Source organism: Meles meles, chromosome 16 (genome assembly GCF_922984935.1).
Source record: "Meles meles chromosome 16, mMelMel3.1 paternal haplotype, whole genome shotgun sequence".
Classification (NCBI taxonomy): Eukaryota; Metazoa; Chordata; class Mammalia; order Carnivora; family Mustelidae; genus Meles; species Meles meles.
The window spans coordinates 33,317,565-33,343,691 of NC_060081.1; the positions used below are offsets into that span (position 1 = coordinate 33,317,565).

A 26,127-nucleotide genomic window follows, 5' to 3' on the forward strand; every position below is an offset into this window, starting at 1 on the left:
AGTCGGGTGTGAGCTGAGGCAAATGGTATGTCTCATTTGGAGCCCTGGAGTTCTTCCTGGTTTTCACCTCCTGTGCTGCTTTTTGGTGGGGAGCCCTCCCACTGTGTAGTTGCTGTGTATCGTCAGGTTAAACCCACAGGGCATGGGGTCAGGCAGCTCATCCACAGGGATGTGGTGTGCAGTGTTACAGGATGGGAGACAAAAGTTGTGCTGCATCTGTATGGGAATCCTTGAGCCCCCACTGCCAAAGGGGATGGATACAAACCTCCCCAGATGTCGTCATTACCACTGAGGTCATGGCAACACTGCAAAGTGGGAGCCTGGGGGGAAGCTTTCCCTGACACCCTTCTGAAAGCACTCCTAGACTCCCCGCCCACCGAGTGTTCTCCTCCTTCAGATCTGGTTCAAGCCTCCCATTATGGAATTTTTGTTTGGGTTTTGTTTTGCATTTCATTCATTTGAGTGGCTGTCTGTCTCTCTGCCTCTCCCTGTTCCCCCCGTGGTAAGCCTGAGCTCAGGGGCTGTGTTGAGGTCATCCTTGTCAAGCTGTCAGCCCTTAGCACTGGGCTCTGCACACAGGAGGGGCTCCACAGATCACCTCTGCATGTCATTGAAGACAAGTGCAGAGTGGGTAAGCAGAGAGCTTTGAAGGCTTTTGTGGAAGTGCCCAACTTTACAGATCTGGTGAGTCAGGGCTAGGTCTTACTGACTGGGGGCAGGCAGTTCTCCCAGGTCCATTACCAGCAAAACTGTTTCTAGGAGCACCCATGTGCTCTGAGTAATGTAGGTGGTTGGATCTAAGGAGGCAAAAGTCAAAGGGGGTGTTGGTGGGCTATAGCCTCCAATGTGAACATCAGGCCTAAGATGTAAAGTAAGCCCCAGCTTCCCATGGGAAACTTCCCAGGCCTCCCTACTTCTGCACCTGCCAATGTACAGCTTTCAGTGCTGAGGACTTTGCCCAGGGGTCGTTGGGAAGAACATGTGACCAGCTCTGCCGGATGGTCAGCTGCTCTCTCAGCACGACTGGGGCCCCATGGAAGCAGCTGGTGGATATGGCTAGGCAGGTGGACAGTGGCTCCACTTGGTTCTAGTTCTGGGAGATATGTTTCCAGGAGGCAGAAAGGATGGCTTTGGCCTCAAGGACCCCAGGGCTATGACACTCAAGAGGCAGGTTCCCAGGTCATCTCTTGGGTAATGGGCTGGCTGCTGGAAGTGCAATTCTGTACCACCTGAATTCTGAAATGTTTTATGTCCACATAATCACTTCTCTTTACCCAACCTGAAGAAAACAAGAACTAGGTACTTCTTTATTTTTTAAAGGTTTCTTTGTTTATTTGAGAGGGCAAGAGGCAGAGGGAGAAGAAGAGGGAGTCTTAAGAATACTCCACACTGAGTTGGAAGGCCAATATCGGGCTCATTCTCCAGACCCAGAGATCACAACCTGAGCAGAAACCAAGAATTTGATGCTTAACGAACTGCACCACCCAGTTGCCCTCGTACTTCTTTATTTTTTAATAAAGATTTTATTTATTTATTTATTTGACAGACAGAGATCACAATTAGGCAGAGAGAGAGAGAGGTCCCTGCTGAGCATGTAGGGCTCGATTCCAGGACCCTGAGATCATGACCTGAGTCAAAGGCAGAGGCTGAACTCACTGAGCCACCCAGGCTCCCCTGTACTTCTTTATTTTAAAGTCAAGTCAATTCTATGTACTTTTCTCATTGTTCTCATGAGGTTCTTCCTCTGGAAGGCTACTTCAGCTCCCTTACAGCACCAAACCTGAGTTCCAAGAAAGCTGGAGTTGGAGTTGGGTCCTGCAGGGCCGAAGTCTGGGTCTGTCAGACAGGGATACCCCCTGTGGCCTGGCACTAAAGAAATCCACCAGCCTGCATTCAAGGGGTGGGGGACAGGCTCCTCTCTCCATGGAGCAGCATAATATCCCTTATACACAGGGGATGAAATGTTGGTGGCAGTCTTAGGGACACCCCACCACAGTTATAATCTTCATGGACAGTTTGCATTTTCTATTGAAAATGAAGATTCAGGCCAAATGGTGAGGCAGCTACTGAGATGGCAGCAGGAGTGCTGGGTGTCAGTGCTGCTCTTTCACGTGACCGCTGTGGGCTTTTCAGTAAGCCTGTTTATTTCTTTGTGTATCTGTCCCACCAGGGGGTTGGTCATTGGTGGTAGCTGTAGATAATTTTAAAGCTAACTAAAAAATGTGCTTGGCACAGAGCAAGTCACATGTGTAATGCTAGCTATTTCACTCCTCACCAGCCTTAAAATCCTCCGTTCTCTGGCAGAAGGCGGACATCTCTCTCTCACACACACACACACACACAAGTGTGCCCGTGCGTGTGTGCATTGCTGGGGCTGACTTCCAGTGGAAGCGCATCTGACGTGTTCTCCTCTGCCTGATCTTTCCCTCTGCAGATCGTACAGCTAGCAGGAAGGAATCTTTCCCAAACCCAAAGAACTCAACCAACCAGTTTTCCAAATCCCCATTCTCCTCTGCTTGCCTTCTTTATTACACTTTTACATCTTGGGTGTTGAAATCCTTAAGAATCTGGTTGAAACAAGATTCCATGAGTTTCCTTCTACCCTTCTTGGCTTGAGGACAACAACATAGCTTCCACTACTGAGCTTCCTGCGTGCCCACTGCAGGCTAGACTTTCCCCAGATACTATTGCAGTTAATCTTGACCTTTACCCTGGGGAAAGAGATGTTAATCCTCTTTTCCAGGAAATGAAAATGAGGCACAGAGCGTTTAAGAAACTTGACCAAGGTCAAAGCCAAGGTTTAAGCCCAGGCCACAGATGCGGGAGCAATGGGAGAAACCCCTAGGTTTCCATATCAGTCAAGGTTAACAGAGCATTTGCTTTACTTATACTCCCCAAGGGGCCTAAGGCTGGCAGTTGGCTGCTAAGAGCATCAGTCCTCGGGCCAGGGTCTGAGCCTCAGACCCCAGACAAACATCCTGGCCATAGGCACACTAACCAGCCCATTTGGCCCACAGGGGCCGCTTATGTGTGTGCTGGAGGGTGGCGTCAGCGGTCGACCTGGCAGGATGATGGGCTCCCTCTCAAGGGAGCACAAAAGGATTGATAGTTGGACTTCAGCCTCTGAGATGCTGAAAGAACCTAACTGTGGTAGTCCTCACACCCACCTACGTGCTTCCCTCCTCCATTTTTTGCCGGCTCCTTCCCATAAAGGATGGTTCAGGGTACCTGGAGCCTGAAGCTAATATCCGGTGACGCATGCGTCTTTTTTTTTTTTCTTTTTTTTTTTTTTTGCCTGGCACAACTATTGGTTCCTGAAGACCCACAAAGTGAAACCAAAACAGCCTGACGCCCAGCGTCAGGCCAGGAAGGCAAAGACAAGGGCATCGCAGGTCCACCAGAACCGAGGGCCACCTTCTGGCCTGTGCTTCCCCATGCCCACTCTTACTTAGCGGACCTCTTCTCTGGGGCAGGAGAAGAATGGGTGCGGTTCGGGGCAGGCTCCGGGAGGCAGCGTCTTACAGGACAGGCGCGAGGAGGAGTGGGTGGTGGCTAGAGGAGGAGACGGGGCGGGGCCGCAGAGACTTTAAGGGGTGCTTCGGCTCGCTGCACCGGCTTGCGGCTGAGAGTGGCTCAGGGCTTCTGGCGAGATGGCGGCGCGTGGCCTGGGCCGCGGCGCGGGGCGGCTCCTGGGCAGCCTGTGCGGGCGCTCGGTGCAGCCGGTGCCACAGCTGCGCGGGGTGAGAGCCGCCCCCGGCGCTGCGGGGCAGCCAGGCTCGTACCAGGCGCAGAGCGCACAGGCAGCCCGGGATCCCGCCGCTTTCTGGGGGCCGCTGGCTCGGGACACGCTGGTGTGGGACACCCCCTACCACACCGTCTGGGACTGTGATTTCAGCAGCGGGAAGATCGGCTGGTTTCTGGGAGGCCAGTTAAACGTGTCTGGTGAGTGGACTACGGGGGGGGGGGAGGGGTAGTCCAGGGCGCCCCCAGCTCAGGAGTCCGGAGGGCATTTAACAGCCATTCACGGCCGCACGGGAGGCCCCTCCTCCAGTCTTCTGCTCCTCGCACCCTCAACGGTGGCTCCTCACCGCCCCAGCCCCCATCCCATCAGGACACCCGGAGGCTCCAGTCCGGGCTTCTGCCACCCTGAACCCAGACTCCAGCTTACCCGCTGCGGTTCGCGCTTGCGGAGACCAGGCGGGCATCCGTTCGGGTCGCCCAGTCATTGGTCTTGCCCCAGCGCGGCTCCTCAATCCACTGTCCCCAGAGTTCAACCTGGGGGTTCCACTGCGCTCCGGGCTACCCCTGGACCAGGCTGGGGAGGAGCGCGCCGGCTCGCAGATGTCGGCTGGGACTTCCCCACTCCTGTCCCTGGGAGAGGCAAAAATGAAAAGGCGCTGACTTGTTGCATCCCGTTGAGTACCCCAGAGACTTGCTCAGGGAGAAACTGCCCAAGTAAACAAACCGAGTGGCAGGCAGAGGTGTAGGGAAAAATTCCCGCCAGCAGTTGGAATTAGTTATCTCCTTGCTCTGGGGCTCGTGGGTGGGAAGGAAGGAATGGGTGTCTCCCAGTTGACTGTTTCAGTTGTGTACTGCCTTGGAAGACCCACAGGTTGCTTTAGACCGAGTGGTAACTGAGATTCCAGAAACCAACTCCACCAGCCAGTCAGTCCTCTGATATCTGCTGAGATTGAATCCACTAGTGTTTCTTTAAGATTTGGGATGGAAGGTGGGTACACTGTATCCCCATGCCAGAAGGGGAGAAGGTCCAGGGACTGGAGGCGGTAGTGGCCAGGAAGGGTAGGCCTGGGGTTGGTTTTACAGGGCAAGATGGGAGTTGCAGTCTGGTGCCGAGTCAGAGGGGCTGCCTGCTGTCCCAGACTATGGAGTTGATTGGAGTCTACGAGGTATTTAAGGGAAGGACATATAGATCTTCATGGCAGGGCCATGACTGGACCTGAACTTCTAGGTAGGATCTGTTGTGTGGCACAGCTCCACCAAGTAGTGACCAAGTTTTTCTGTTCCTCTGAACTTAAGTGCCCCCCCCCCTTCAATATAAACTGCAGGCAATAATGCCTACCTGCTAGTCTGGTTGTGAGGACACAGTGCCAGAAGGTATGGAACAGCCCGGCATTTATTGGTGATCAGTATGTAGTAATGAATTTAACTTATTATATTTAGAAATAGCCATAAAATTATGGGTAGTGTGTTGCAGTTAACTTTCAAACAAAGAAACTTGAGGGAACTTTGGACCAGACAGATGTTTTTTCATATTGTATATTACTTTGCTGGTTTAATCGAAGTGAGTCACTTACTAGGTAAGTGTTTTTTCTAAAATTGAGTCAGCAGCAAGTGTCCTTGAACCAATGGAAAGAAAACCAAACACTTAGGTTTGTGGGGTTGATGACATGTGCCTTTAAAGGGGAGGAGAACACCTTCTGGAGGCATAGAAAGTGCAGCTTCTGGAGGCCTGAGGCCACTGTGAACATTCCTGGGTGGCTTGCCACCTCACACTCTTTGATAAGAGAGTGGGGACGGACCTCATGGGACAGGCACCAAGGACCTCATGAGCCTCACTCAGTCAGGGCTGGGTCTGGTCAGCAAACAATTCTTCTGCTTCTTTTTCCTTCACTTATTTCTCCTTTCTGGCTACATATAGTCAGCAGCTGAGCTTCAGAAAACTGTTGTGTAGAAAGCTCTTCACAGCTCCCTACCTCTAGTACATATGCCTGCCCACTCAGCTGTGAGGAATATTTCTGCCCTTTGCCAGTGTCTGCAAACCACAGAGGGGAGGGTATGGAGAAGGGCCAGGCCAGGCCAGAGCTGCCCTGGGAACCACTTAAAACTTTGTGGAATGGGTGGGGATGTTTTGGCCTGATCTGTAGACAGCACAGTGATGGCTGGCTCCGAAGAAGTATTGCTCTCAAAAATGGCATTACTACTTCAGGAGGATCTATACTAGCGGTTTTCAAGGTGTGGTCCCCAGACTAGTAGCGTTAGCATCATCTGGGAACTTTTTAGAAACAGTTTTCACACCCCATTCTAGACTGTCAAAATCAGAAACCTTGGGAGTGGCGCCCTGCCATCTTTCTGTGTGTGTGTGTGTGTGTGTGTGTGTGTTTTAAAGATTTTTATTTGAGAGCGAGAGCAGGAGAGGGACAAGCTGACTCCACAGTGAGTGTGGAGCTTGACACGGGGCTTGACACAACCCCAAGGTCATGACCTGAACCAAATCACGAGTTGGTTGCTCAACCGACTGAGCCACCCGGGGTCTTGAATCTGTGTTTTTAACAAGCCCTCCAGGGGCTTCTGATGCACAGTCAAGGTGGAGGACCACTGACCTATATATCCCATACCAGTGACGATGAAGTCACTTCTAAAATGGATAGGATTGGGATTAGTGTCCTGGGGATGCCTCCTTTAAGCAAACAAAAATGGTATATGGGTAATGCCATATAGTTTAGTGGTCTAGAGTGTATCTAGAATCACACCTAGATTTGAATCCTTGCTTTCCCCTTACTGTACTTTGCATACATCTCCTCATGTGTAAAGTAAAGATAGGTGTAACCAAACTCTATTCTAGTTACTATTATTTCATATCCAACCACCCTAAGCTTAGTGGCATGAAGCAGCAACCATTTTATTAATCCCCCGGATTCTGTGGGTCAGGACTTTGGACAGGGGCTGATGGGTAAGCGCCAGGGGATGGCTTCTTTCTGCTCCTGAAGTCTGTCTGGGTCTCTTGCATCTGCCCTGCTTCTCACTCCAAAGTCTGGGACCTGGGCTGGGATGGCTGTAGACTGGGCTCAACTGGAACTGTGGCCTGAAGCACCTACACAGGGCTTGTCACTGGGCGAGAGAACATGGGCGACAGGAGGTCTCAGAGACTAGTATTGAGACCAATACTCAGAACCACGCTGCTAAGCTTCTTCTGACTGGCAGTGTATGTATGATCTGGGGACATCTGGGGCTGTTGTTAGTGGCAAATGAGAAAACGCTTATAAAGCATTACTTGCATCCAATCACTGGCTTTTGTTATTTATTAATGAATCATGGGGAAAGCTGTGACCTTGGAAACTTGGCCTTCAGCATTGTTAATAGAGTGCTGTTTCCTCTTTTCCTCTGAACAGGACCCCACCAGTTTGCATATGATCAATCTTGGATAAGAGGGAAGCAGGCTAGGGAAGGCATGCAGGTGGCCAACACAGCTCTCAAAGTCCATCCCCAGGCTCTGGAACAGCCAGGTCACCAGGTGGGGTCATGGTGTCATGGGCCACCTGGGCAGGGCAGGTAGAGAGAGCCTCCAGTTGCTTCCATTATATTTATGTAAAACTGCTTTGCAGAAGGTTCTTTTTTTTTTTTTTAAAACCAAGATCTAAAGAGGATACTTTTTTTAAAAAATTGGGTTTTTTGGGGTGCCTAGGTGGCTCAGTGGGTTAAAACCTCTGCCTTCAGCTCAGGTCATGATCCCAGGGTCCTGGGATCGAGCCCTGCATCAGGCTCTCTGCTCAGCAGGAGCCTGCTTCTCCTCTCTCTCTCTGCCTACTTGTGATCTCTGTTCAAATAAATAAATAATAATAAAAAAAATCTTTTAAAAATAGTTTTTTAATTTTAATTCCTGTATAGTTAACATATGTTTTATATTAGTTTCAGGTGTACAATATAGTGTGATTCAACAATTCTATACATTACCCAGAACTCATCAAGATAAATGTACTCTTATCTCTGTCACCTATTTCACCCACCCCACCACCCACCTCACCTCTGATATTTGCAAATGACATAGCTGATAAAAGGTTAGTATCTAGAAAGTGTTCTTACCAAGCTGAAATTTGGCTGTCTTTCACAGGGCTCAATGGATAAAAGTTTGTGCTTTGTTGCCCATGAGCTCAGGATGTCAAGAAGTTGAGAATGCAGAACTGGAGGGTAATGACGTGTGTTGCTTTCAAAACACACAACTAAATTCTGTTTTCTCTCTCTTTTTAAGATTTTATTTATTGGGGCGCCTGGGTGGCTCAGTGGGTTAAGCCTCTGCCTTCGGCTTGGGTCATGATCCCGGAGTCCTGGGATCGAGCCCCGCATCGGGCTCTCTGCTCAGCAGGGAGCCTGCTTCACCCCCTTTCTCTGCCTGCCTCTTTGCCTACTTGCGATCTCTGTCAAATAAATAAATAAAATCTTAAAAAAAAAAGATTTTATTTATTTATTTATTTGCGAGAGAGAGAGAGAGAGAGAGAGAGAGAGAGAGTGCGCGCACACACACACACATGAGTGGGGGGAGGGACAGAGGGAGAAGCAGACTCCCCATTGAGCCTGACTCCAGTCATCCCAGGACCCTAAGATCATGATCTGATCAGAAGGCAGATGTTTAACTAACTAAGCCACCCAGGCACCCCTAAATTCTTTTTTCTAAAGACCAAATTCTGAGGCAGATTTTTAAAAATATGGGTTTTCTTGCCTTAAAGGAAGGGTGTAGAAAAACTATTTTTAATTGACCATTGAGCGCAGAGATTTCTGGGTGCTTTTTGGAGCATGAGTTGAAGGTATGGAAACGATTTTGCTGTACTTTTCTCCTCTTTCTGATTGCACCTCCCATAATCCAGAAGGCAGACACACTGAGAGTGGCAAGATGCTGCATTTCTGTGCTTCATTTTTCTCTCAGTGACTGAAGAAACTTTTCTAAAGTCTTTCAAGGAAGTCTAAATGAAAGTGTAACCCTTGGTCTTAGGAGGAGGGTCCCCCTGAAGAGACTGACTTCTTCCCAGTTGTCAGATGCACGACTTACTTTAAATAGCAGATGCTTCTGGAAAGTTGGCAAATACAATTTGCGACTGATGTAATTTCTTTAAATGTGCCAGGGAGATTTTCTATTTAAAGAAAGCCCATTGTGAATCCTTTTGTGAATATTAACTCCCTCATTTCTTTTGAATAATATTGAATTTCCCTGTGTAGGTTCACTTAAGGTTGGGGAGGGGAAGAGATGTATTTAAGCAACTGACAACAGTTCTTGAAAATTCCTAGGTAAGTGTGTGCCATCTTTATAATGGAAATGATAATCCTATTGTAATCTTTTTTAAAAAACAAAACTCAGGGTGACTCAGTCAATTAAGCATCTGACTCTTGATTTCGGCTCAGGTCCTAATCTCAGGGTCCTGGGATCAAGCGCTGCTTGGTGTTTCTGGCTCTATACTCAGTAGGGAGTCTGATTGCCCTTCTGCCCCTCCTTCCACTTGTTCTCTCTCTCTCTCTCTCTCGCAAATAAAATAACATCGAAAAAAAAAAAAAAAAAGCTCTGAACACATGAACCACCAGCAGGCATTTGCCTAACTTTTTGCAGAATTGTGTTAGGCCCAGGTGCAGACCTGTTCTTAGGAACATGATGGAACCTCATATCACCTCATCCTCCTGATCCCTATGTGAAGTGGTTGGTGGTCCCATTGTACAGATATGGAAACGAAGGCTCCAATTCATGTATGGTGATGAACAGTATGGAAAATGCCCAACGCCACAGAGCCTGCATTCTTCTGAGGAGGGAAACCACAAATCATTAAGCAAGTGACCTCACATGGGGGTCACTTGCTCAAGGTTTTTATAGCTGCTAAGGGGAGGATTCTGATAGCATCCCCTCTACCCCAAACCCATGATAAAGGAATCTTAGGGACATGGTCCCTCTCCTCAGGGACTTGTTACCCAGATAGGGGAGGATCTAGCAAAACTAGCATTGTGTCCCAGAGTGGTGACTATTGGGCAGGTAAGTAAGCATTAAATGGTGTGAAAATGACAGGGAGCAAGAGATCACTGTGTGTTGGGAAATTGGAAAAGACTTGCAGTAGGAAGTGGGGTTTGAGCTAAGCCTTAAAAATCACACTAGGTCCTTAACTGCTTGTTCTTGGAAATGGAATTTTCTTGTCCCACTGTCCAGTTCTTTAGGTGGAGGCTTTGTTTTCAGATGTGGAGAAGGAAGAATTTCCTTCCTTCCACCTACCCTCTCTTCTTTCTTTTCCTCCCTGCAGTTGAGGCAACAGCAGGAAACGTGCCCATGTGATAAAAGCCAGCACACACACAGCATCTTAGGGCTACTGTCACCCCAGGCCCTGCATGGAGCTTTGTGAATATGCTGGTGTCATCTCAGTATCGTCCGCGGTAGCCGTAGAGGCTGTTTTTATTCCCATCTGACCTCATGAAGGAAACCCACAAAGCATCTAATTCCTACCACATCTCTGAGTCTGGAGCCATCGCTCCCACAACGAATGAGGAAAGTGAGATTTAAATTAGATAAGCAGTGCACCATCTGTGGTTAGCAAGTGGTTGGACAGGGTCCAGACTCCAGTGCATGGGTTTTCCCTATGACTCCAGGCCACCATCCAGCAAAGGTTTGTCCAGATGTCTTACAGAAAGTCTTTAATTACTCCTGTCCCCAAAGGAAGAAGAAGGTCCCCCCAGCCTGCCCCAAATCTGGAACAGAATGTATGTAGTTGTAAGCCTAAGTGTGTGTCTGCTGGAGTGGGTCTAAGACGGCAGTTGTAGCAGCACCTGGGATCTTAGTAGAGGCGGAGATGCACATGCCCACCCAGACCTGCTCATTCAGAGACTCAGGGCAGGGCCTCACCATCTCTGGCTAACAAGCCCTCTGGGGATTCTGGGGGATTCAGAAGTGCTAATTTAGACTAGAAAGAAACCTTGAGAGATAAAGCTACTAAAACAAGAAAAGATCTGTTCCCTCCTCAGGCGGGGAGCCAACATGGTGTCATTTAGACTCCAGTGTTGCCCTCCAGCTTGAGGACCTAAATGGTCCCTCCATTATTCAGAGCTGTGGTTCTTCTCTGCTCTGTGCTCTGTGTTCGGCTGCACACGTACAAATATGGACAGGATATTGGATTCCTGTCCACAGAGGGACTACAAATGTAACATCTCGGGAAAAGTTAGACGGAAGCATGAGGTCCATGGGATGTGAAGTGCTCAGTGAGAGTGGGAATCTGTAGGCCAGACCTATAGGAGTGTGGACACCAGGTGAAGGGCAGCAGTGTGGACAGTAGGACAGCATCCCCCAGGCATGGAGAAACAGTCCAAAAGCCCTGAGGGAGGAAGGTGCTCACTAGACTCAACATGATCGGTGGGAGGAGGGAGATCACATGGAGCCTTAGCAGCTGCTTGTTTAGAACTTCCTATGTTCTGGACTGGGGTGGGGAGGGGCAATGAGGCATGTAGGGGATACTGTACCTTGGGCTTCATGCTGATCTGCCTGGATTCCTGCCATCCATCAGCTCCAGAAAGACAGATACATGGCTGGTCTCACTGACCACCCATCTATACCCTGGATACCCAATGTCCATCCTGTGTACACTGCCTTCCTGTTTGGCATAAACCAGGTGCAGGATGCCTTGCTGGGGTCCAAGGCTGTGAGGGTCTTGGCTCAAAGCTGGACCGTCACTCATTGAGTATGTATGTCCTGGTGCTCTGGCTGCCATGGGAACAGACCATGCGGTGAGGTGTCATGTGTGATTGGAAGCCCTTCCTGCTGCTTTCTGGCTGTGGCATTAGGCAGGTCACTGTACAACCCAGAGCACCTGGAAACTGTTTCCCAGGCTACCCCTGGGCTGCCCACTTTTCAGGATGACTCAAAGAGTCAAACTCAGAGTGGGAGAAATTTTAGAGCGGGCTTCTTGGATAGGAGCAGGTGTAATCAGCTCACCTGTGATGCGTGAAGCAGCCATGGGCCAATGAGCATTTGTGTGCAGGTGGGAGCAGCACCCTCTTCCAGTTAGACCAGCCACCCCCATGCAGGGCACAGCTGTAACTCAGTGTGTGGGTTCTCAGCTGGGCACTTCTAGGCTTGTTGTGACCTGCCTAGGGTCATCTCTTCTTAGTCCATCCCTTAGGTCCTTCAGGGCCAGGCAGCAGGAGTGGGGTGTTGGGGCTGGTGGGCTCATGGTGTGAGTCGGGAAGTGGTAGGGGATGGGAGGGAGAAAGGGCCTGGCATTACTGGGGGGTGCTCACTGCTTCAACTTCCAGATGGGGTGTGGCCTCATCTGCTGGTTGCTCAAGAGAAGCCAGAAATCAGTGGTTTTCGTGTGAAAACTCATGATTTCTAAATTTTGGACTGATTGACACATACACATCAGGTTTATTGTGTAAATCCAGGTTTTGCCACCAACCTCCCCCTCAGTTTGACTTCTTATATTTTCTATCTTCTATTTTTATGGCATTTCTTCTCTTCTGTTTTTCTAGTAATTCAAAGAACTTTCTGGTATCAATAAGTAATATTAGTATTAATAGTTCTTCCTGATGACATCTATCTTTATTAAATTTTTTGAGGTATAACATATATCTGTTAGGATCCAGAAAAGTTCAAATAAATTTTTAAAATATTTTATATATTTATTTGAGAAAGAGAGAGCATAAGCAGCGGTGGGAGCAGAGGCAGAGAGAGAAGCAGGCCCCCTGCTGAGAAGAGAGCCCAATAGGGGGTTGAATCCCAGGACCCTGAGATCATGACCTGAGCCCAGGGCAGATACTTAACTGACTGAGCCTCCCAGATGCTCTCAAATGTAATTTTTTTATTATAAGAGTAAGTGATAGATAAAATAACCCAAGACGGAAAAATTGTTATTCACATACAACAGCTAAAGTATATAAATATTTTCATGGGGGTTCACCCTCTCAAGAATTATGAAAATCATATGATCTTTTAGGGGTATGGTTTCCCATAACTTTTTTCAGGACAGTTACTCCCTCAAGAAATATTATTGGAGTTCCTGTAGCTCATTGCATGGTATTATCAGTTGATAACAGTACCCTGCATTCATACAATAGCACTTCAACTTCGGTCTTTTGTTTGATTCCTATTGTAATCCTGTGATTAGACGTGGTAGATAATGCTTCTCCCATTTGTATGGGAGGAGATTGGAGAAGATAAGTGACTGTATTCAAATAAAAAAAGAAAGAAAGAATTTGTATATCTGGACATTGGGGGTGACCCTGAAGACGAGGTGGGCAGATGACTGCTGGCTCCAGAAGCTATTGCCATCATTGTTTCTCCTGCTGAAGAGGAAGTGAGTAATGAAATCTGTTTGTGAGGGCTGATAGGAAGGGGCACTAAATGAACCTGCCAGATCGAAGCTCACCTTGAAATCAAGAGTAATGAACAGGATGTTAGCAAATTACCCGATCCTACTAATCTTCAGGTTTACAGTAAATTGTCAGCACTAACCTGTTTTTGCAGGCAGCCATGTGATCTGAGCTTGGGTAATAGAGGGGGCAGGAAGCAGAGTCTTCCGGAAAACCAGCACGACATTTCCCTATCATTTCATCACTTGTTGGAGCAGAGGCTGGTTTGTAGGGTGCTGGCTGGTTATCTGAGAGGCAATATGAATCCTTTCCCTGGATTGCACCTCCAGCAGACTTGAGAGACCGCCGCATGAACTGCGTACTGAATCAGGGTCAGGCTATTTGCGTTAAGCCTTCTTTCCAGCATCTCAGGTTACAGCACTCCGTCCTAGCTGCATGTTAGAACCACCCAAGGAGCCTTGAAAACCACAAGACCGACTGGGTCAGGGACCCTGGGGGTGTCCTGGGTGATACCCACATGTGGCCAGGGTTGGGACCACAGGTGTGAAGCACCTGCTTCAGGTATTCACAAGGGATCACCCTGCACCTGTGAGATGCTATTTGTATACTGGTTGTCTTGTTTTGCAGGCTCTGACAATCACTCTCCTTGCAAAGAGTAGATCCCTTGCCTTTGAGGAACATAGGGTCCACCTCAGTGGGAAGCAGCACAAGCCATGGCAAACCAAACCCTCCCCTTATCCAACTTTAAAAGAACCCAGTGTAACATCTGTAAAACCTATTTTTGTGCAGTCAACTGCTTGGATCAGCATGTTCAGAAGTCCCCCGAGAGCGTCGCTTTGATCTGGGAGCGGGATGAACCTGGAACTGAAGTGAGGATCACATACAGGTACTGTGTGTCCCCTGACGTCATCTCAGTGTCCATCAGGGTCTCCTGGCCCTTTACGTCTCTGTTTGTGGTAGACACCAGCACCAAACATCTCTGCTGGGCTGTTAGCAGGAGCACGACTGCCCAGCTTGGAGGAGGGTTACCCTTCACCTTGGCACTTGGTGCCTTTAGGTTCCCACAGAAGGATCTGGTCTTTGTACACAAATATGATGAATGTTCAAGGCATGGGAGGTTTTTGGCACAGTCCCGTGTGCTTCTGTCTTGTTCTAGGCAGAGGTCATCTTTGTTTCAAGGGGCATGTTTCAGCTTTGGAAATGTTCTCTGGTCCCAGGACAGTAAACATGAGTACAAAGTGAATAAAATACATGCTGGAATAAACAAATGAGCCCATTCAGCCTCTTTCTCCCAGCTCTCTGAGAGGGGGACCGTAAATAAGATCAAGCCATTCAAGGGGGGGAGGGTCCTCTTGACATTTATCTTGGATTCTTTAGGTAAGTTCTCCACACATTCCATGTGTCAAGCACTTTTCTGGATGTTGTGTGCATGTCGGGGTTTGAAGGAGCCCAGCATCCAGGAACTCCCTCTTGCTGGGACTGCCTTGCTCAGGGGTCTCTTTGGTTTGTCCCTACAGGCCAGTGGTTTCCCCTTCCCTGGGGTTAAACCCCATTTGTTTAAGCCTAAACTTGCCTTTACGATGCTATCTCAGACCCACCGTCAACCTGAGTTGTATGTCCTTTTTCACCAATACCACCCTTCGCCCGCAGTCAAGTCATGCTCATTCCCCTGGTGGGCGGCTTATGACTTTTCTTGTCCAGTCATTCCACAGGTTTCACTGAGGGCCACTGTATCAGTCAGTACAGGCTAGGGTATGCCATAGTAAGAAACAGTCCCCAAATGCATGGTAGGGTGTGACTAGGGGGTTGCTTTAGACTGAATAGTCATGGAAGTCCTCTCTGAGGAAGTGATATCAGAGCTGGGATCTTGTTGCCAAGAAAGAGCAGCCAAGATTGGAGGAATAATTCCCAGGCCCATCCAAGACTGTGAAGAAGTGTAGGTGTTCTGGGAACAGAGAGAAGGTGTATGTGGCTGGGGCAGTGGGAATGAGGGGGGTTGTGGTAGGGTTCCCTGCAGGGAAGCAGGGGGCTTGAGAGCAGCAGTGACTCCCCTGCTTGGTGACTTGGGGGCCATTGGGAACCCCTAGGTTTGTTTGTTTCTCAGACTCAGGTTTTATCACAGACCAAATCCACCAAACCTGGTAAAACTGGACTCAAGTTGACTTTGGATGCAGCGAAAAGATGTCTGTTATTCTGCTGCAACTCCCTGTGGGCACCACCTTACCCACCTCCCACATCAACAACCCTCAGCTGTCACCCCCATTTCTAGTGTCTGTGTTGTTTGCTGACCTATCTCCCTACCAGCCTGTGCAGATAAGCCTCTTGCCCCCATGTAGCCCACCGACCAGGAGCATTGGCCCTGGGAGCCTTGGGCCCAGGGCCCAGGGCCCAACAACTGGGCCAACAACTGAGGCAGATGCCCAGGCCCCTGTGCACACTTGAGTTTGGGGTGTACAGCTCTAACAACCAAACCGGTTTCACCATTCATTACTGTTATTGGCCCAACTAGATTTATGTTTAATTCTTTAGTGAAATATGAAGACTGTCTAGGTGGGGGTAGATAGGCTTACCTCCTGGATGCTGGAGATAAGCTGATCCAGGGATGGACTGTTTTCCTTCTGTCACTGTCTCAGATGTGCCTGGACCCCCAGGACACCCCCTTGGCTGGATATCCCCCATGTGCACACTGAATTAGGGGCTTTGGATGGTCTGAGGGCTGGGCTTGAATTGGCCTGCTGAGATGTGTGGTTGCGTGCAAGCCATGGGGGATGGGCAAGAATGCACTGGTATGTTAAAACCCAGAAGGGCTTTCGTTCCTTTGTTCCACAGCAGCTCCAGGCAAGGGACATGCTTCTGAGTATAGGCAAAGCATTTATTATTCTCTCTCTAAAAATAAGCAGACTTAGCCTGGAATGATTTTACAAACCTTGGCTGGGCTGAGTCCCCGAAGATTGATTCTAGTCGCTGTTTGAGAAAGAAGAGAAGTGTGTGTGTATGGGTTGTCTGTGATCACAGCTAATTTTTGGCAGCCCCAGGTTAATTATTCTCCTGGTCATCTTAGGTTTTTGACATGAAATTTCCTTTCTGCCTGCTCAGAGGAGAGTCACCTAAGCCAGTGCTGAATGTCCTGCAGCATATAAACCACCACCAACAGAAAGTGTTTTCCTGCCCTAGAGTCTCATGTGGCAGCAGCCAAGGGGCCTTTGTTGGTCCGAAGACCAGGTTCCAGACTTGGAGCCTGAGCCCTTTCTAGACACTTCGTGGGGCTGTGGTTTTCAGAGCCTGGCGTGCTGGGGACCACACCCATGTGTCCATTTGGAGGTTGGGGGTGGCCCCTTCTGACTCTTCCCCCACCATGACCTCAGGCACAGAAGGGGGCATGTCGGGGGTGCCTGGTGGCTCAGTGGGTTAGGCATCTATCGGCCTTTGGCTCTAGTCGTGATCCCAGGGTCCTGGGATGGAGCCCCAAGTTGGGCTGTCTGCTCAGCAGGAGTCTGCTTCTCCCTTTCTTTCTGCCACTCCCCCTGCTTGTATGCTCTTTATCCTTCTCTCTCTCTCTCCAGTAAATAAATAAAATCTTAAAAAAAAAAAAAAAAAGTGGCAGGTCAGCAAGTGTAGGACCCACGGACCCACCCCTGGGGCAAGCACTATGGCCTTTGCTCTGGAACGGAGGACTCTGTAGTCTGCAGTTCTGAGGCCACCTTCTGCTGCCATGGTGATCTTGGCAGCCCTGTCGTTCCTCCATCTGTCCCCATCTGTAGAATGGCGTGATCTTCATAACCAAAGTGATCCTAGCTGTAGGCACAGGGATGCGATGGAATGTGTTGATGGTGGAAGTAGCAGGACTAAATAAAAATGATGATTATCATTTTTCCAGTGTTTTTTCCAGTACTTTCTGGGTTCCAGAACTGTTTTAAGCATCATACCTGAGTTACTTCATTTAAATACCACAACCTGATTACATAGGAATTAATTTTGTTATTGTTATTTCCAACACTTTATTATGAAAAATTTCATAATTTGAAAAATTTCAAGCAATACGCCTACTGTGTACCTAGCACCCAGTTTCTACCCCTAAGGTTTTACAAAGCTGGTTTTTATCCCATGTGATTTGTGTATCCATCCCTCTGGGGTTGGTTCATCTTATGTTTTGGATGCATTTCAGCAGCATAGAATTAACTGGAGTTGATTGTGTGTTTATTTTCTCTCTTTTGATGTGAAATTTATATGCCATAAAATGCACAAGTGTACATTGGCTCAGTTTTGAACAATGTGTATACCTGTGTAATTCAAATCCTTATTGAGATACAGAGTAATGACTACTGTCCCAGAGGGTTCCGGTGCCCCTTCTCAGTCACTATCCCTACCCTCCCCAAGCAATCACTGTTTTGATTTTTCCCAAATAGGTTGTCAAAGCCTTATCTTAGAGGTAAAGAGGGGAGTGGATCTCCTTTCCCTCGTGGGGCTGCAGAATGTTTCTGAGGAGGCATGTTCCTGGAGCATCGTTGTAGAGCTTGTCATGGGGACCAGCAACTCCCACCCAGCGACCCTAGTGACACCTCCACCCTCCTCACCAGAATCGCCACTGCTCACCCCATGTCTGGGCAGGCACACACGCACACACACGCACACACATGGTTGTGCACTCACACACATACATTTTAAGCTTGCTCATTTTCAAGGCACATTTCTGTAACATGCTCATTGTGTTTGGGATCCATCCTGGAAACACTCTCTCGGGTGGCAATTAGGGCCCTGCCACCTGTTCTGGGACATGTGCCCTGTGTTGCCTGTGGGTGGAGTCCACTATTCTGATGACTGGCACATATTTCTAACCTCATCTCCCTTGGGCAGGGGAGACCTGGCAGGATAGGCTTTGGGAACCCTGGGGAAGCCCCATGTCCTCGCCTGCCCCACCGATTCCTTCCCTCTGTGACATCTGTTGGCACCGGTACCAAGGAGCGCCTGGCCAGATGGGCCAGGAAGCTGCAGAAGCGCACTCCACAGTGCAGGTGGGCCCTGAGCTGGCCATGGGGCTCTGGGAGAAGGAGGCATCAACAGCCTGACTCTGTTGGGCAGAGGGCAACCTGAGTCCCTAGCCTGGAAGCAGGGGCAGAGGTCTGCCCCAGCCCAATTTCTAGCCTACTGCTGCCCAGAGAAGTTATTTATGTTCAGAGCCGGCCTGAGAACACTATTCTGTCCTAGGAAACAAGCAGACTACAAGCCCTCACCCCCTCCTGCTCCCCTTAGGCCTCCGCGGGCAGAAGCTGCAGAGGCCAGGCAGGGACAGATAACTTGGGTGGCTCCCCAAGGCTGTGTGGCCAGATAACATCTTGGGTGCATCTCCTTCCAACAGTCCATATGTGCTTTTCCAGCACAGTGTCTTTCTAGAAGATTGTCCTTCAATTCTATCTAGTTCAAGTAGACAGATTCTAGAGGCCCTTGGGGATGAGGATGTGGACAAAACACAAATCCCTATCCTCAGAAGTTGATGGTGGGGTACTGGGTAGATTCTGAGGCTTCTAGACTGCTGTCTGGAGCCTGGAGGTTTGGGCTAGGGATTTCTAAGCTGGGGATGGACACAGGACGTGGAGTGGAGCAGATGGAGGCCCCGTGGCTGGTCTCAGCCTCTGGGCTGTATGTGGGTGCCATGAAACACAGGTGACAGCAGGCTGTGGGGTTCTTCCTCTGAGTATTTACCAAGTCTCAGCTCATCTTGTGTCTGAGTGCTCCGAACAGAGGTCTGAACTTGAACTTGAGCTCAGAACTTAAGGCAAAGACCAAATTTGAGACCTGTGACCTCGAGGCCTGTCACTCTACCACGTCCCCAGCTAAAGAATAAAGGACCAGATGAGAGGAGCACCATTCCAGCAGTAGCAGGCCTGGGTCAGTGCGATAGTCACAACCAGCACAGCACAACAGAGCCCGACACGCACAGGCCACACCATAAAGGGCCCATGTTGTCTTAAATGTGCGTACAACATGAACTAAGTATAGTTTTCACTATGGGTCAAGCCCCTGGAGGGGCCGATCTCTGTGGCTGTTCCATTTTCTTTCTGGTGGAAGGTGATCACCGTGAGGAAGCCCTGTCCGGAGGAGCAGAAGGGTTGTCAGGCCTACTTCTACCCTGACTGCCTCAGAAGCCCTGGGTGGGCATAGAGGGGACGGCTTTCTTCTGGGCACGCTGGGGCCAGGCACTGATTGTTACTGTTTCCTCATCTGCAAAATGAAAACTTGCTTCTCCTCTGCGGGATGGCCAAGTGTGGAGCAGCACCTAGATGACGAAAGTCCAGAGTAGGGTCTAGGAAGACGAGGATTTGGGATTTGAGGTGAAAGGGCATGGGGCTGCTCTGTGGCTGTGCGGGCTGGGAGCTGTTAGGGTGGTGTTTTCAGAGCAGGAACTTGAGCTCCGGAGAACAATCTCTAGTCAGCTAAAAAATAGCCCCTCTCCCTCTTGCGGGCCTGACCCTTGTTACTTGCTCTTCTCCTTGGCCCCAAATTAATTACTTTAGTGAGCAAACTCCTTTATTAAAATAAAAAAGGCAATTGAAAGGAAGGATCCTTAATGGGCCTAATGAGGTTGATGGACAGGGTGCTTTGGAGTAAAATAGCCCCATGATCTGTGAGGTTTCCCATGGCAAGGGCCATTTGCCAGGCAGGGCAAAGTCAGTTTGCTCCGTGGGCTCCCCTGAGTTGGGGGAGGAGAGGCCCAGGCCCTTGGCTCATGTGCAGTGTCCTGGCTTCCCTGACTAAGAGGAGGGAGGTACCCTGAGTACACCCTTTCCCCTGCTGACCTCTGAGTAACTGTGATTGCAAAACTCGGTCGGGAATGTGTATGCCGACTGCCAGGAACTGGTAGAAACCTTGGGTCCCCTGGATTGTGCGCTTATATTTCCTTAAGACTTTGGATCCAGATGTTGAAACTGGGAAGTGTTTTGCATCTTTCTATACATGACCTCTTACTGTTCTTGTCCTTCTTTTAGATCAGCTAAGTCTCTTGGAATTTCATATTTTAGAACAGCCAGATCTTGGGACTGCAGCAGGAAGGATCCACTCTGAGAGTGTCCATGGCCAGGGAAACCTCCTTGATGGGGATCCTTCTGAGAATTTTCTGGGGGCAAACACTGGCAGAAATTTACTTCTAGGAGCTTGCGTAAGTGGACACCTGCCTTTGAGCTGGATCTCTGTTTTTGTGGACCCTCTTCTGCATGCAGGGGCTGTTGGGGAATGGGTGGGTTGTGGGAGGTGGCAGGGCAAGGCCTGGTAAGGGCACAGTGCACACCTGGGGTGGGAGTGGGGGAGGGTAGCTGGTGCCTGAAGGATGGGGCTGGGGAGGAGCTCTTTGCCTCAGGAGTGGGGATAAGATTTCCTGCCACAGCTTGGTGGCGAGTCTTCTAGGACTAGGCGTTATTGTTCCTGTTTTCTTCCTTTCTGCTTCAGAAGGCTCAAGACTTTGGGATAAGCCTGACTCATAGGTTCACTGTGGGTAGCGCTTGGTGTCACGCGGCCCTGCCCCTTGTTTGTTCTCATCCGGGCAGCACTGTGGGCATAGAGGGATGTGGTTGAACCTCCTCACCCGTCCAGATGTGCACATCGGGCCCCGGCTTTGGGGAAATGCATCTTCATTCCTGCCCCCTCTCCCCACAAGTGTCCATTTCTTTCTCCCTTGCTTGGTGGACTCAGAAGGAAAGTGTCGCTGTGAGGGTAGACCCACTGTCTGATGCAGAGTTTAAAAATCTACACACAGCTATGGTAGGCATGTGTGCCACTGCATGGCAGTCCGCAGCAGGGCAGCCCGTGCAGTGCTGACATCTAGGCATCCAGTCTTGGGCAGGGCTGAGAAGAGGTCCTAGTGGGAGGGTGGCATATGTGTGTGCCCTGGGCAGCCCCTTCCTGTGCTCAGCCCACATCCAGCCCCCAGCGCCAGCCAGGCTGGACTCATCTGTCCACTGCCTACCTGGAACAAAGGGCACCAGCAACAGCTCCTGGGAAAGTTGTTGGTGACCATCCTGCATACCAGGCTGGGAATGGGAATGGGGTGTCCCAGCCCTCTGTCCTCCAGGAGTCATACCTGACCCTGCTATCGGCGGGCAGTCCCTGGCTGACTAGGCAGTTGCTGAACTGATGCTTGTAGCTCACATTCATGCTCACACTTGGTTTTAAAGCCCAGGACCTGATGCCCATTGAGCTTCTGGGCTCCTCAAGCTTACCCGGCTGGAAAGGTCAGAAGTGGGGTTAGAGTTCAGCTTTGATTGGCTTTAGCCAGTGCACTGAGGAATCTGAGAGGGAGGAAGTGACCCTGTAACGGGACCCCTCCTGCTTGGCAGCACTAACTTGGTGACAGGCCAGATGGCTGGGGGTTCCTCGTGGTTCCTGGAGGTATGTGTAGAGGGTAAACTCTGTTGTGTGCAGACAATAGCCCTTTAGTGACCAGGACCCTGTGTTCGCACTGTCTGTCCCCACTTCCTGCTTAAGCAGACACACAGTAAGTGCTAATATCAGCTGGGGAGGAGAAGGCTTCTCGGTGCCAGCAGGCTCTAGGTGCCCTTGAAGCAGGACAAGGGTCAGCTGCAGAAGAAGGCGGGGCCAAGGCCTGGGGAGTCCTGCTGTGACCGTGGAACAGTGAGGAGCAGGAAGCAGAATGTTCAATGGGCACTCTGGGCCTTGGAGCACCTTCCGAGTTCAGGGTCGGGAACGACGTGTGTGCCAGAGGAAGGGGTGACAAGAGGGTGCTGTCTATTTCTCAGAAAGGGGCTGCCTGGCCTGGCACCCCTTCATCCTTCATTCTTTGTGCTGGTCCTGCCCAAGACTGTCTTGCCCCTGATCTGAATGTGGTAATAGCAGTGGGTCAGGTTGGGTGAGAGGCTTGACAATTTCCCATCAACAAGTCAAGAGAAACTTCCTCTAAAAGCCTTGAGTGAGGTTTTTGAGTCATTGGCAGGTTTTTGAGTCATCTGGACCAACACATCCCCATTTTCCCTGCTGGTTCTGCTTGACTGGGTTAATGAGGCAACAAGGACTTGGGATTTGAATTCCCCAGGGTCTCCACACATCAGTGATGTGTCACTCTGGTAGCATCTAAAGCAGGGTTTGCCAATGCAGGGTGTGCCTGAGTCCCCAGAGAGGTTCCCAACAATGAACTTTAGCCATGCCAAGTCAGGATCTCCTCAGGGGGTCAGGGGACTTTATTCGGAACTATATCTCCAGTAATGCAGCTGCCTGCCCTGGTCAGAGGGGCCGGGTCTGTCAGGAATCAGCCGTGAACAAAAGAAGTCAGTACCACTCTTTTAAGCAGAAAGGGAGCTGACAGAGTGCTAAGAGAGCCTCTGAGTGGACTCCCAGCACCTACTCTGGCACAAGAGTGGACACCCCACAGGCTCCACCAAGTGCTCAGAACACACCACTGTGCCTCTGGTCCCAGCCAGGAAACCACAGTTCTGCTGGCTCAGCTGCTCAGCTTTCTCCCAACATCTTTACAACCAGTGGAATCTCTCCAGGAAAACCCAAGTCCCTCCCGAGCTGCAGCAAAGCACAACCCACTGTGCAACTGCTCCCCACGTGCAGATGCCTGGTGCAACCTGAGTCACATGCAGAATCCCAGATGGGAGGTGTCTGAGGCAGCCGCTGGCAGGCTGAGGAGGCCCGAACAGAGGCCGATGGAGAGAATGGCATGGCAACCGCAGGCAAGTCTATGCGGTGTGAGTTTGTGGACCCAGATTCTGCTCAGATTCCTGGTTGTTGAATGTGACAGTATGAGGACCAGACCTGTCACTGCCCAGATCCCAGGCCACTAAGGTGGGGCATGGTGGTCGTTCCTCCTGGTGCAAGTGACCAAACTCTCAGAGTCACTCCTCTGTGCACCACAGCTGTTCAAGGTCTGCTCTAGCTAACAGGCTCTGATCTTCATCCTGTCACTCACTCAGCCCTTCCACCAACATAAGCCCATCTAGATGTGGATTCATCACAGGCCGGGCCATTTTCCAAAAGGGACGCCTCCTATCCTTACATTAGAAACTTGCTAGTTTTCTGGACCTTATGACTAAATTGTGGGACAGTTTTCCAGTCTAATGTTCTACACGAGGAGGTCTTTGGCATGTTACCAGCTGGTGGAGATGGGGGTGCTTTTGTGGAACTGCAAAGGGCATGGGCATCCCTCAGAAGGGGTACAGGACCTGGTATGTCCTCCAGCATCCCGGGACAGGTGCCTTCAAGCAGGGCTGAACTGCGCAGCCGTCTGCAGCGGCCCAGGTGATGGGGCTGCCATGGACCATATGTGCATAGGGGGAGAGCCACAGGAAGCCCAGTTTGGGAATTCACACAGAACGCAGTGCCTTAAACCCAGGATAGAGGAGCCCTGTGGCCTGGTAAAGGAGATAGCTTGAGTGGAATGAATGTGGTGTGCCCTTTGTTCCTCCCCTTCCTTCCAGAGGAACAATTTAAATTTCTATTAGCAATTATTTGTCTATTAAATGCATGATTATTAAGTAAAATGAGTTAAATAAGTAAATAACAAATTATTGTTTTTATGAAGGAAAGAGTTGACGTAAGCTTTAAGGACAGCCTCAATAGGAGGTCACAGGAAGCTTTTGGGGTGCTGAGGGCTCATGACATTGGTTCTGCTGTCACAGGACTCCTCTTCCCAGTCCCTTGCTCGGTTGATCAGTGAGTCATATTGGTAGCTGGAAATCCTCCACCGGGAGAATATTACAATAATTGGCAAATGCTATAAATCAGGGCTTCCCCCCCCGCCCCCGGGAAAATTGGTTGTTAAACATTAGACAGCACAATAGTGCGCTTCATGGGTCCCGTGTTTTCTTTAGCAGTTTCTCCAAGTTGCTACCAGAGGCCAGGAAATCAGCTTGGGCCCAAGGCAGTTGTACCAAATTCTTCCCTCTTCCGGAGGGACGCCTCTGGATTCCCACCACATAGCCTTCAGATTCCCACCGGTTTCCTTGCTTGCTTTCCTCTGCGTGCTAATGTGGAATGATCTGTGGACTCACGGTGAAGCCTGGAAATAAAGCAGCCCCCAACTCGTGTCTGGTCTAAAGCTGGCCACCCTGTATCCTGCTGGTGCCCCTGCTGCTCAGTGGACTCGTGTGGAGCACTGTGGGAAGACCCACCAGGCCACACGTGGGACAGGTCACGCTGGAGTGGGGCCTGAGAAACATCCAATAGCTTTTTTTTTTTTTTTTTGACGAGGGAAAAGGGAATGCTTTTAGAAAGTTAAAACCTACATCCTGTTCCTGATTCCACCAGAGAAGGGACACCAATTATGTGGCTTTCCTTGGGAGGTAAACAAGCCTGGCTGGCCAGTGGACGAGTGTCCTGCCAGGGCACCAGCTGTTTTCTGGGCGGGTGTCCAGGACCAGAGTCCACCAGCACATTCTTGTACAGAGCTACCAGCCTGGCCTCTGGCTCCCTCAGGGTCGGAAGCCGGATGCTGGGTCTGGAAAGGAAGAACTTCTTTTCTGGAGACAAGATGTAGGCTGGAGGCCAAGTGCTGAGGTCTGAGGAGAATTCAGGCATTAATTAGGACAGAGGTTTTTTTTTTTGTTGTTGTTGTTGTTTTAAAGATTTTATTTATTTATTTGACAGAGAGAGATCACAAGTAGACAGAAAGGCAGGCAGAGAGAGAGAGAGGGAAGCAGGCTCGCCGCTGAGCAGAGAGCCCGATGCGGGACTCGATCCTAGGACCCTGAGATCATGACCTGAGCGGAAGGCAGCGGCCACCCAGGCCCCCAAGACAGAGGTGTTTTTCAAGTCTGACAGTTACCTCCATTCCCACAAACCCAGGGGTTTGTCTAGAGGCTGACTGCATGTAAGGCTTTGACAGAGCAGGAGAAAAAGACTTTGGGTGAATGTTTCGACCTGGATATTCCTAGTGAGTGTATCCTGGGGGAGGTGGTCCTGAATGTGCAGCCAAACATGGACTCTGAGGGAAAAAGCCACCCCCAACCCCTCCTCTCTCCTGTTCTCCTCTATGCTGATTGCAAGATGTAACTTGCATGTAACTGGAGGGAGCCAGCTTTGAACATTTCTGTGCTAATTTTCCTTTTGAACAAGGTCAACCTCAAGTTCAGAGTTTTTAGTTTATTCTTAAAAATGAATGTACATTAAAAACAAAACCAAACAAAACAAAAAACCTACCCTCCCCCAAATGTTACATACATAACAACAGAGTTGGTGGGTGGCAGAAATCACGAAATTTGAGGTTTGCCGTGGAAAACCGGCTGTCCTGACATTGAGGGCTTTGGGGGGAACTGCTTAAAAGCAGGACCTTTGGAACCAGGCCTGGGTTTGAATCCTTCCCTGACCATTTCGGGAAGTCAGTTAAGTTCTGTTTGCCTTAGCTTCCTTATCTGAGAAGTGGAGGTTGGGGGAGGGAATGGCAGCTCATACCGCGAGCAGTTGTGAAGGCTATGTGTGCAGTCAGAGCAGTCCTGGGCACGGGACATTTACTGAATAGCTGTTACTGTTGTTCCATGGGAAGGAAGTGTGAATGGGGCGATGGGTAGGAAGGAAGGGGTGTTCTGGATGCCAGCATGTGGGGTTTGGGAAGGAACAGGAAGGTGGTCCTGGCTGGCCACAGAGAGGAGGTTCCCTGTACTCACCGGGGATGGCAAGTGTGGCTGCAGAAGGTGTGATGGCTGGTGGATACGGTGGAGACATGCTGGGTGACAGACAGGTGAGGTCCTCAGAGCATGGCACCTCCAGCCTCTCGGAACCAATGTCCATGGGCTGAGTTCCTGCAACCTGCAGGCCAGTGGCAATGCACACTGTGTGTGATGTATCCTTCTCAGATCCGCTGACCCCCTCAAGGTGAGGACTTTTGTCAGCACCTGCTGGGGGAGCACACAGCAGGTAGGCTATGCAGATGAGGGCTTCACAAGGCTTTTGAATACGCTAAGCCAATAACACAATGACTTACACCAAAGCAAACTGGTATTCTCATTCTTGCTCCTAGCAAGAGGCACTTGAGGAACCACTGATTTATGATTTCCTTTTTCCACCATAATTATAGCTACTGTTTATAGGATGCCTTCTTATGTGTGTGAGACTTCA

General features: G+C 49.9%; 1 protein-coding gene across 1 annotated transcript in view; it reads left to right on the forward strand.

The window, feature by feature from the left end:
- Nucleotides 1–3,579: 3,579 nt before the first annotated feature.
- Nucleotides 3,580–26,127, forward strand: part of ACSS1 (acyl-CoA synthetase short chain family member 1) — a 62,677-nt gene continuing 40,129 nt past the window's right edge. The window contains exons 1-2 of the mRNA XM_045980656.1: nucleotides 3,580–3,942; nucleotides 13,855–13,951. Of these exons, the coding sequence (XP_045836612.1) occupies nucleotides 3,651–3,942; nucleotides 13,855–13,951 (389 nt within the window). The 5' untranslated portion in view covers nucleotides 3,580–3,650. The remainder of the gene's footprint in view (nucleotides 3,943–13,854; nucleotides 13,952–26,127) is intronic.